The sequence below is a fragment of the Cheilinus undulatus genome, linkage group 7, assembly GCF_018320785.1.
Source record: "Cheilinus undulatus linkage group 7, ASM1832078v1, whole genome shotgun sequence".
Classification (NCBI taxonomy): domain Eukaryota; kingdom Metazoa; phylum Chordata; class Actinopteri; order Labriformes; family Labridae; genus Cheilinus; species Cheilinus undulatus.
This window is the reverse complement of record NC_054871.1, coordinates 34,013,285-34,025,710: the sequence shown is the minus strand read 5'-3', so window position 1 is coordinate 34,025,710 and position 12,426 is coordinate 34,013,285. Positions and strand designations below refer to the sequence as shown.

Sequence of the window (12,426 nt, the reverse complement as noted above, 5' to 3'; positions counted from 1 at the left end):
TGTATTATGAGTTACCATGTTATTCCTACTACTTCATTCTTACGTAAAGTAGTGGACTTTGGTGGCCTGTGCCTTCCCAACAATGTCAGGGTGATTTGAAAAAAGACAGTCAGACATTCAAGGCACAGACATGTTCACAACGTCCAGACTGCAGTAATATGCTAAAGAAGCTACCCAAAATGTCATTTAATGTCAAGTCTGACAATGCTATCAATGTGTTGTTTTTGCGTGTGCGTGTGTGCAACCGCATGTGAGAGAAAGTGAGAGAAAAGGGGCCAACAGTGAGTGACAGAAGGAGAAACAGAGAGGGGGCTTGAATGCCCTTATAATGAGTAGTGTGGATGATTCAAAACCACCAAAATGAAATCATGTACTCCTACTGAGCTCCCAACACCACATGGCAAGCTTTAAATTAGCCTGCGAGAGAAGCCAGCCTTCTTTTGGCTGTCTGTGGTGGTTTGTTATGAGAGACACAAGATGAGGGGAGTGGAGGGCCCCACTTTTGTTGTGTTAAGGCAGACAGAGAGAGAGAGGGAGAGCAGCCATTCATTGTTCCCTTTCTGATGCAGCAGTAGTGGTATGCAAAGAGAAGAGGAGATCACGCCTGAAGGACAAGGTGTGTGCGGCACACAGGTGATTATACTCTACAGAAACTGCAAGGGAAATGTCGTGACAGAGTGCATACAGGTGTTGACAAGGAGCTCTACCAATTATTTGCCATCCATGCTCCACTTTACAACTGACCCCAGAGCCAAAGCTATCAACCATTCTGCTTCTGTTGCTGGGGTCCAGGAGGTGCTACTTTGTTTAGCAGCAGGCTTCCATTGCTATGCAGTGATAGGGGAGAATATGATAAGGGGCACTAAGGGGAGGAGGTGTGGAGGAAAAATGGAGGACTGGGAAGGAAGGGGGGTGGCATGAGAGAGGAAGAAGGCAGGGATGGTGAAGGGGGGGTGGGGGATGCGGGCGATGGGGGTAGGGTGTCAGAGTGGTGGTAGTGGTGGTGGTGGTGGTGGATGATGAAATATTCAGTGAGAGTGTGCCTCTGGCTCCTTCCCTCTTTTTTTCTTTCGACATCTCTGGCTGACAGTTTTATTTATTGGGGTCCCTGTGGTTCAAGGAACTCATTTGCAGTCGTTCTTCCTTTGCACACTAAGCGAACTAAGGGTGGGAGATAAGAGTGAGGGAGGGAGAGGGAGAGAGAGGCTGAAAGAGACGCAGGGTGGGTGAGAGGGAGAGGGAGGGTAAGATAGAGAGTGCTGGCAGCACTGAGCTGACATTCATGAACAACTGAGCAGCTTTGTGCCAGAGAAAAGAGGATAGAGGATTGGAGGGCGGGACAGGAGGGTGGAGAGAGGGAAAGCCTTGAGAGGAGGAAGCCGTCTCCTCCAGCGGCTTTGGTCCTCACCTGTCGAAACTCTAGGTGAAAGGGACGGTTCAAAAACCTGCTCATTAACCCGCCTATCGACCTAGATGTTTTGATCGCACCAGGACACTATTGATAGTCTCTGTGCAGACACACACCAACTAAAGACGCAATAACAGGCTCTCAAAAGAGAGAAGGGAAAAAAATCAATGACTTGCATCATGCCCAAATCCTGAAAGCAGCCGGGGGCTCTTCAAAGGCCCCATTAGAAAGATAGGCGTCTGCAATACAGCCTGATAAGAAACAGAGGAGGCTGAAAGGAGCCAAAGAGGGCCAGCTGGCCATCACTGAATTTGATCAGCTGAGTGAGGAAAGAGATCAGAATGGCAAAGTTCAGGATGATCAGGTTCCAGCTAAAGCTTCTAGTAACACTCCCAACTGTGCTGACAACTGTCGGGCACATTGAGCTGATTCATGTGCACATACAAGCCTCGAAACCCGAGGACCTCATGCATTAGCCCTTTGTCTTGCGTAGGCTCATCTCACTCCTCTGAATACCATTTTATATGCTTAGAAATACTACTTTAAAGGGCTGATGTGTCTGTGAAGAACAGTGTCACTTAATGTTGGGCAGATTCTGAACCCTGAAAGAATGACGGTGTTTTAGGATGCTTCAACATCATCATGACTAGGGCTGTCACAGTGCCAGCACTTTAAGCTATGATACTTGTACAAATCCAATAACACTGTACTTGTTTTGACACCATGGCAGCAAAAAGAGAAGTTTTAAGCACCCAATAGCCTGTACTTTCTTGTTTTAAAGTCTCTGTAAGGTGAAATCCAAACTTTGTGTCTTAAAAATCAAGACATGTTGGAATAAAGTTGCTGTAAATATGTGAAAACACTAAGATCTACTTGTGACTGAATTTTTGATTTAGACCATGAGAAAGTTTTTCATCCCTTTCCTGTGTGTGAGTATAAGCAAATGATAAAGCAGGAACAGAGGAAGAAATGATCCATTAATTTAAAAAAAAGGCTACCCCAATGGGAAAAAATGTGGGTTTTTTTCATCCAAATATTTTTACCTTAAGGACCTCGCTCTGTATCTTTGACATCTGCCTCTCTGTTTCATCACTAGCATAGGCCTAATTGACTTCATTAGACTTGGTGGTGGCTATCAGACATGACATTCCTGGCCTCCATCCTCCCACACAGTAGCCCCACTAGTCACGATGCCTGTAACTTGAATCACAAAAGCTCGATGTCACCAGGGAATGGCAAACAATGATGGTCACGACTCAAATATGGAGAAATAAGCCACTGCTGGACGACAAATGAGGGAACACAAAGACGTGGGCATTAAATATGGATGTGCACAAACATGTGTGCACATATATATAGATATATATATGCATATGCACAAAGGGACAAAAAAAAATCCCCCGCAAAATCCACCCCTCCCTTGATTGCCCCACAACACACCTTGATTCCCTCCACCCTTTCCAGCATCCCCCTCCTGCTGTGCATTTCAGCATCACAAAGGGGATTACACAGGTGCAAAAAAAATAGTGCGTGATCAGCTTATTAATGCAATTTTCAAGGCCTGGATTTACATGAGCGGGGGACTGAATAGGCCTTTAGATCAGCATTGTCTTTTTGTTCCCTACACAATTTGATTTACACATGCAGCAACAAATTAATTTCTGTAGCTTTCATTTAGGTAACAAAAAAGCAGCAAATTACCATTCTAAAGAGCAAAGACCCTCACACTTAAAATGCATGCATGTAAAAAGCATTCATTTCAATAACACAAAGGGAGCTGCATGCTATAAAAAGGGGAGGATCTTCTAATATTGACTGACAAACAGACTCAGTCATTTTTCAATTCCATGCCCTCCCAAATTCTCTGTACAATTCCTCTCCAATGATTTCCAGTAGTGTCAATCCTGCTGATTAACTCACATCAAGATAAGGTGGTGAACAGGGTGCAGGGGATGAAAAAAGAAACTTATTGACAATCTGCATTGAGCTGTTTTACACACACAAAGGTGTACATCTATACAGTATACTGTATGCACACCATGCTCTGCAAGAGCCACTAGAAACTGCTGCTAAATGTCTTCTTTCCTCATTTGTCTCCAGCTTACCCAAGCAAATCCTCCCTATTAGCTCCAACGTATAAACACACATCAGTTTGATGTTCCACAATAGCAAGGTACTCCCTTTTCTTTACTGCTCCCCCTGCTTAGCTCAACATGGCATTATCCAAGGGAGGAGGAGATGCAATGAAGGGTGGCTGACCTGGGTGACTCCCCACAGATTTTGCATCCTTCGACTAGACAAAATGACAAACTTCCTGGAAGAACAGGAGGAGGAAGAGGGGAGTGGGTAAGGACGGGAGGTGCTTGTCAGAAAAGTAGAGCAGATACGTAACAGCATATTCCAGGGGGACATAAGGAATGGCAACACATAGCCCCCTTCCCAAAGCAATCTGTGTTAGTGTTCAAGGCAAAAATTTGTCAATCTGCAGCCTGCTGAGCCATGCTCCAGCTGGGCTGTGCATTGATTTTGAAACCGGTATGCACCACTGTAGCTACACTCAGTGGGGGTATAGCTGATGCTTATGGATGTATGGAGGATGAAAAAGGGAATTGCAGAGGGTTGGGAGGCAAACTTAAAGAGTGACCCTCAATCATTGTGGTGGGTTTGAGTGGCTGTCAGCTGGGCAGGTTTGGTGCTCATGCTTAAAGACAGGAACAAAGAGGTTGCTGCATGGGGGAAGGGCAGCAGGGGGGATGGTAAGGGTGATGCCTGCCTGCCTGGTTGGCTTTTATTCTAACATCAATGTGCATCAATGAGCAAATAGTCCCTGTGTGCTGAGAGGGACATATAATCCTTTTCTTTTTGTCAAATACCAAGATCAATACATAGAGTGCTGATGTCACAGCTCTCAAATGCCCAGAAAGCCTGAATACTGCTTTCATTTCCCCCCATCAATGCTTGTCATATGAGTATACATCCATTTAACTACTCCAACCAGACATTCTCTTGTTCTCCGAGCAGGATCAGAAATCCTCTTAAATATATCCTTTCAATTCCACTATGTCTGCGTGTGCACGTGCATGCGTATATAAGCTGTACATACAACCTTTATTTAGCAGACAGAATGAGAAGAGAGTAGTGCAGGCAACTCTACTTTGATGGGCTGTCAGGAGACAGTGGCTTAATACAGCTTAGATGTCATGCAAAAAAGTCTGTGAGATGCCAGCGTAGGAATTAAGGCAGCCAGGATTGTCCTTGCTAAAGACGAAGAAGCCAGCCATCACGGTCAAACCGAGGAGGCAGTTAGTTGGACTTGCAAGCCACAGCACATTTAAATTATAGGGCCCTGGGAGAGCTGTTAAGCAGAAACAAGAGAGGGAAAAAGAGGGAAAAGGGGAGACAATTTGAAGAGGAAAAAAAATCCTATTTCAATAATTACTGAGGCTCTTTTCCATAAAATCTAACTTTCTCTACAAAAGTCTGAAACAGCCCTGGAAGCTGTCAATTTCTGCTTGGTTGGCAGCATGGCTTGCTGTGAACTCCCCACGAATCCTGATGGAGGAGAGGACATAAGGAGATCCACTCTTCCCCTTCTTCTGTGCATACACGCTTCCTGGAAAACATGTCTAATGTGGAAATGAGACCTCATGGACCAAAATATACAGGGGTGGAAACGAGAGGGGTTCATACCCACTTTTTCTACAGCTAACATCCACCCCACATCTCCCCCAGGCTATTTTGGGGTGTTTGGGCATATCAGTTGTCATGTCAGACACTTTTAAGAGCTAAGTGCATTGATTGATTTTTGATAGCCCCACAGTAAGGATGGGGGAGAGAGGAAATGAGGAAAAGCTTTTGTGTTCCTATTTTCTAATCTTACCCAGATCCTTAATCTCTCTGCAATCTATATCATTCCATTCCGCTTCATGAATTATAAAGTGGAATCAATTTCTCTGGATAAAAACACACTAAAGCAGCTTTATGCCTTTTTTTAACCTTTTAGCCTGCAATTGTACTCACTGCACTCTTTATTCTCTCAATCCTTGCTGCAGGATTATGATTACTACAACAATAAGTATGAATGCAGCAGTTTTGTATTGTAAGAAATTCTTAAGAAAAATGTTTGCATCTGACTCATGATGAATTTTAAACTGAAAGTAACAGAGAAGATTGAGCGAGAACGAGCTCTTCTTGCTGTATGGGTTGAATAATCATCTGCCTCTGGTGAAAACGACAGTCACCCATGGCTGCCCAGCATAGGCGTACCAAATGATGGGCAAAGCTTGCTTCCAGCCCACTACCACTCTGACACAGTCACATCCAGTAAAAGAAACGCACACGTTCACTTACACACACCTACACGCATGCAGTCATCTGCTGTCGGTGCTACGAGACGCATGCTGAGTTCACACACACACAACCGGGCCAGGATTTCCACCACAGAATTATCAGCAGGGAATGAAGCCATACCGAACCACACTGCACTATCTTCCCCAGCCCACATCCTCTGATAAAAGTGTGACTCACATTGGACAATTTCATGTAACCTCTGCATGACTGACACATGTAACTCCTTACATCAGCATCAAATTTTACCATCTTGTGCTGTTTAGAAATCACTCAGCAGTGCATCACTGATGCACTTGCGTATATGTCAGTGTTACCCAATGCTGCAAGTAGGAAGTTGCTCTGAGTCAGTCAGTCAGCTGTAGAGTGTTTCATACGTCACACTGTTGTCTGTGTGCATTCAGCCTTATCGCCTCTCTTCTCGCTCGCGCTCTCACTGCGGCCAGCGCACAGATCACTGCCTTTTTTCACTTTACTCTCAATATTGATCATTTCAATGAGTCATGCCACAATGACTCAAATATATACAGTATTTCAGCAGGCCTATAGGGTCGTTTCACTGTAAGTTTGAGGTGTAGGCTTCGCTCTCGCTTTGCATGTTTGCATGCTTCGCTTCCAAGAAACCTATGCTAATACAGAGTGAGAAGGCTGTCATATGGTGATCCAGCGCTCTGTTTATGACTGCGTGAGACTACGCTCGATCTCCATGCCGCCACAGCACACTTCCTGGAAACTTGCCTGTGCATGTGTGTGTGTAAAGTGTATCAGAGCATGAAATATAAAGGAGTGGAGAGAGATTACATATAAATATATAAACAGAAAGGATAGCGCAAGTGTGCTTTGTGCTGGACCTCTCAACAGCTCACTAATAAGCCTTTCTTGTGTGATGTTCACCCTGGCTTCCTGCAGTGATGTGGAAGCACAATAACACACACACACTATCACAGATGTTACTAGGAGACAGGAGGGTGTTACTGCTTATTATATCCTAACAGCTCACAGTGGATGTCTAGCTTGGCTTGGGTTGTTTAAGAGGCTGAGATTAGACAAGCAAAGAGGCTTGTGCTTGTGCAGTCTGCTCAGCTCATCTCTTTCTCTCTGTAGCGGTCATATCTGGGTGTTGCCCTGGACATAAGCAAAGCTACAACCTCCCTGAACCCACACACAAACAGAGAAGGCCCAACACTTGCTAAGATAGATAGTAACAATGGTGGAATACCAAATTCGAACATCTATATTATTGCTATTTTAACACAGAGAAACAGGCTCTTACCTGAGTTTCTGTTAAACTCTCCAAGGCTTGCATTACTGACTGCTCTGGTCTTGATGCTTGAGACTGCAAAGGAGGAAAACATCAATTAAAAAAGGAAGGGCATGTGCAAGAAAACGACTTCAATAAGAATCCCAGTCAGGTGAGCCTTACCATTAATCCTGCTTCGACTGTTGGTACAAGTGTTAACTTGCTCCCATCAGATATGCCTAGATCCTGGAGTTTACCCGAACTTAGTCGCCTGCAGGGTTAGAGAGAACAAGATAATTAGACCGTGCTGACAATATCTTCTCTCTTCAGACACACAAACACCCTTCAGCCAGGGGGTCAGACAGACTTCAAAACTAGTTTGGAAAAGAGCCGTGGGTGAAAAGCGCCATGAAAGAGAAGTATTGATTGGGCTGTCATATTTCAATTTCGAGTATAGTGGAGCTTGACAACTGCTCGCAGTGAATATCTGGCACCACTGCCACTTGCCTAAGTGGAGGTAAGTATTTTCTTTTGGCATCTTGAGTTGTACAAATGAGGAGCAAAATCTACAAGCAGAAAGCAAAACCACACACCTGGGGAAAGATTAGTAGCATTTCAAGTAATTGAGATGATCTATTAATTATTCTTATGTAAGTTAGAACATGATAAGTCAAACAGTGTGATTTTTACATATATTTACAGGACTGTTCTGTTTATATTTGCTGCACACCACAAGTATTTGCCCCACAATGGGGAATTTGTCCTACCATGCACTAAAACCACTTACATACAAGTGCCTGATTGTCTGCCTCCTTTATTTTAGAGAAGAATGTTAAGGACAGCCTGCTGTACAGGCATGACCCAAATCTCACCCCACGCAGCTGAACAAAGGCCCTCAGCATTGACTTGCTGTAGGTCTACAGTTTGAGGAGCTGGAGGGGAAGTAAAAACATGGGGGTTTGGGGTTTTAAAGGATGATGTGATTTATTTGGTGATCACAATAGATGGGAGGGGATGGGGGTCTGAAAAACAAAGCCGACTGTTTGCATGCACTAAACCCTCCCTTGCTTTTTTGCATAACACCACCTGCACTATTGTTAGCTAATTTAACCTGGGCTTCATTTATTTGGGAACCACCTATAGTGCAGGTTGTGGTTAGTTTTGAATAATAAAGGCTTCAACTGTGTCCTTGTCCTTGCAGTGCAGCCCTGATGTGCTGTTACAGCAGCATTTTCTGTATGCAGGAGAAACCAGTGAGCTGATACTATATGGCAGATTTTCACTGAGGTGTTATTCTGCTTCCAAAGCTACTGCTACAACAAAAAAATGTCTATCCACATTTAAGTATAGCATTGGAGCATGTGAAAGATGCACATTGTATATGCCTTTACAGCAGCAGAGTAAATAAATAACAGACTTCCAATTCCATGTGAGTTTAGTCATTAATGATTAACATGTTTGATTCTCACAGCATTAGTAATTCAGTCAGGCTTCGGTATTTATAATGAAGGAGACATGAATCAATGCAAGTCTGCACATCGCCCAGTCAATACTGTTCCAGTGACCGGTGCGTCCCCTATGCGTAATTCCAATACCGTGCGTCCTGATGGTCAGTGGTTTCCTTGAATGTATTGACGACCAAAGCAGCCAAGGTTGCCTCTAAAGCTCCCCAGAGCTCAGAAACGCATAAATCCAAAGTATAGATTAAAACACCGTGGTCCATGAGGGATAAAAACGCACCTAAATTCAATTTCTACAGTTCTACTGCGGATTATCACAGACATTACGACTTGTGATGTCATGATACAAATAACAGAGAGTAAATCATTGTTCTGGCAACACATTTCAGTCATTGCTCTGCAGGTTTACTCACGTTTCTTTGTGTAGCAGCGCGAGTCTCTCTTTTGGTACTTTGAGTTTTTGCGACAGCCTCCTCTTCAGTCCTTCCACGGTCTCCTCCAGGGGCAGGGAGAGCTCAAAGCGCGTGCCGGTGGTGGAGTGGATGTACAGATTCATGGAGGGCTCAGTCGGGACGGCCTCGCAAGACGAAGCCCCGCGACTGGTGCAGCTCCGGGCGCTGGGATGCTGGTCCATCCGATAACCTGTGATCAGAGAAGGGGGAGACGGGACGAGCAGAACCGGGGATAAAGATGAGGGTGATGAGGAGGATGGTGAAACAGATCCGTCGCTTCGGCTACCGTCCCGTGTTCTGTTTGCAAATGAAAGGCAGCATTCAGAGAGCTTTCTCTATTTCTCTCTCGGCTGCTTCTTTCTCTCGTTCTCCGAGAGTCAGAATAAAACCCAGTCCGTCTTCTCTCTGGTCGATATCATGAGGATATTCCCCGAGGAAAGTCAACTAAATAAGGCTTGCTTTTCTCTTTGTTTGATCTTTGTCTTTGTTTCCCCTTTCCAGCGTGCATGCAAGAATCCTAAATGCTACATAGATTGGTATACCACGTAGAAACGCAAGTATGTTGTCAGCAAAAAAGCCGTAGACGCTCGTTTACGCAGACGGTTACCTTAAAAACAGAAACTGTGCGGTGAAATTAAAAAAATGTACAAATTCCTCTCAGTGTTTTGCAAGCTTTAGCTGAGAAAACTCACGGTCCTTAAGCTGCAAAGCCTCATACGGCTAGTAGAGAGAGCCTCTCCGCTGCTCTCTCATACCCACGGCAGCTCCAGTGAAATATCGACAATGAACAGTGTCACAAAGTAACCACCATCGATAAAAAAATACGCCCACAGCCGGAGGCAGCTGAACCAATCACGGGAGAGCTCCTGCAGGACGCTGCTGATCTCGGCCAATGGCAAGAGGAGATCGACACCCACGTGGAGGGCAGGCGAGCTTAGGCCATTCATAATTACAGCATAGGATAAAATATGTGCCCATACCACAGGAGCCTTCAGCGGCACTTCTTAAACCGGGTTCCGTGGGTTTTAAGAGGTCTCTGGGGGTTGTAGAAGAGCTAATTTAAAATAACGAACTGTTTACTTTTTGCTTCTGCTAACTTTTTCGCTATTAATTAATTATCTCTACAACTGACGTCGACACGAATTAACGTCCCAATGGCTTATATTTTTCTTTGCGGCTAAAGCTAATTCATGCTACTTCAGGAGAGCTATGCTTCAAACAATTGGGGAAAGTCTGAAGTTACTGCAGTCAACATAGGTCGCAGACTAAACTTAGAAAAGTGGTTAAAAAGCATTGAAACTAGCCTGAATAACTGACTCAATAGGCTGCTTAAGCAGAAGTCAAACACCCTAGCGTTAACTTCTTCGGTGTTGACTTGTAGCAGCACTGGTGAAAATAAAGCTACTCTAAAGACTCAGCGGGCTAAATTTAAGTCATCAGACAGGCCATTATTGCATGTTGTTGACGCACTCCCCATCTCGGCATCATATAAACGCCAATAAAGTGAATGGTGTGCAAATAATACACTGGAGGGGTATGCTCCTTAGGAAGAGGGATGACGACTAATTTGCAATACACACACGCCAGTTACAGATAGAAACAGGTAGTGGGTAAACGACATGTTATTTTTATTTTCATTGATGCAACAGGACTGGACGCACAGTCTAATTGGCTATTCCACTCTAAGAGAATATCCAAAGAAATCCAATAGCGAGTTTTAGCATTCAAGAGTGGATAGACTGTGCAGACATCTACAGAGAGTGACTTCACCTCTTGTGTTTTTTCCAACAGGGGAAGGGGCTTTAACACATAAAACAGAAGATACTCGGTCGCCACCTAGTGGCCGAGGAAGAAAATCTGACAACCACAATTTGCTGGAGACAGATAAAATATTGTCTTACATTCAGTTCAGACCAATCATTAAGTTTTACCGGTTAAAACTCATCTACCTTGCACTAACCTTAAAATATGCACATTTAAAGCCCAACGCATGGCTGTTATTACCATAGTTTTATGTAATACGGTCGTTATTGTGCCTCTACAGAGATAATATCAGCAATGACTTACTGTCAGATTCTAATGTACAGTAACAGTGACATTCTCCTGCCATCGATGCCGGCCTTATTAACTTCATCATGTCCATTGTGTTTACATGATTGGTGACTCAGACATCCCTTTGCAACAAGCTTTTATCGATTCATGATTGACGACTTGACTTCAATCATTCTGTAGCCCACCCGTTATTCAACTTGACTGAGGAGATATCAAACACAGCTCGCTAAAATATTTAAATGTCCCAGTGACAAAGTTAAAATGTACTCACCAATTATTGTGGCGAAAACTGTGAAGCTTCGCGCTGAAGTCTGCTCTTTTCCAGTTTGTTCCCCCAGCTTTGGCATGTAAAATAGACCCAAACCGCGACTAAACTCTCAGATAATTCCAAATAGTTTAATATCCACGAGCTCTTCCCGGGAAATACTCTTCTCGGCTCGTGCGTATGCAGCGAGCGACGTTACGCACAAAGCCTCGAGACTTCTGACCAATAAGAAGCCGCAGTTATGTCCAAAGATGCCTCTGCGTGCTGTCAGCTCCCCGGTGTCTTTCTTGGTAATAAGGGCGTAATCGGGAAGGTGAGACACCTCTTAACATACTCTTCTCGGATATGGGTGGAGATTGTTATGTCAGCATGTGATTTAAGGTGGCCTTGCGTCGTTGTAACCGCCTCTATGTCAAACGTGTCCTCGTCGGTGGGAAAGAATGTGCCTACGCAAAGCTGCTACAGATAAAGATATCCAACTGTGTTAATACCACGTCTCCCTGCACTGCGGGAACGGCTTTAAAAGGTGCTGGATACCTAGGTAGAAACAAAACACCGGCCTACGACCTTAATAAAATGTTAATGAAAGACCTGCTTTCGCGATTTCAGGGGCGTAGCCAGTGTGTGACGACATATAGAAAAATGTCACAGCAGGTAAACAGTCTCCCTGGTTACGAGGGCATGTAAGTCAGGTAAACAAAGATATTTACCGGTAAATTTTGATGTGTTTGCGGAAATACACTTGTAGTGACAGCGTTGTTGGGCAATTCAGTGGTCATTATCCAAAAAGTGTTTTACTTTTTTGCAACCATGCACAGTTTTTCGTAACATATTTTATTTATTTATTCATTAATTCGCATCTCTCATAGTATAATTTTTGCTTCCGCCAGAATCAGTCCTCAGCAGTACTGTGAAAGAAGCAGGCTATGGATTTTATTAGTCAATTTGTTATTAGTGAATTACAGATGTTTTGACTCCTGTAAGTATGGTCAGAAAAGTAAGAATAGAACATAATATTAAGCCAAACTATCATTTATTGTTATAATAAACCTATCAGGTAAATCACTGTTTATAATAGTTTTTGTTGAGACTAAATGTAGCAAGTGAAATGCTATAGTTAAAGAGGAATTTCAACTTTTTTATACACAATTCCACAATTTAATATAAGAAAATGCATCATATTTGTAATGTTATCATACAAA

General features: G+C 43.7%; 1 protein-coding gene across 2 annotated transcripts in view; it reads right to left on the bottom strand.

The window, feature by feature from the left end:
* The window catches only part of midn (midnolin), a 28,211-nt gene extending 16,675 nt beyond the window's left edge, over positions 1-11,536 (bottom strand). The window contains exons 1-4 of one of the 2 annotated variants that reach the window (XM_041791503.1): positions 11,231-11,536; positions 8,869-9,204; positions 7,179-7,266; positions 7,029-7,091 (exon numbers count right to left, since the gene is read on the bottom strand). In XM_041791503.1, coding sequence (XP_041647437.1) covers positions 7,029-7,091; positions 7,179-7,266; positions 8,869-9,089 — 372 coding nt within the window. In that variant the 5' untranslated portion in view covers positions 9,090-9,204; positions 11,231-11,536. The remainder of the gene's footprint in view (positions 1-7,028; positions 7,092-7,178; positions 7,267-8,868; positions 9,205-11,230) is intronic. The other variant, XM_041791502.1, reaches the window with a different exon arrangement.
* Between the last annotated feature and the right edge of the window lie 890 nt (positions 11,537-12,426).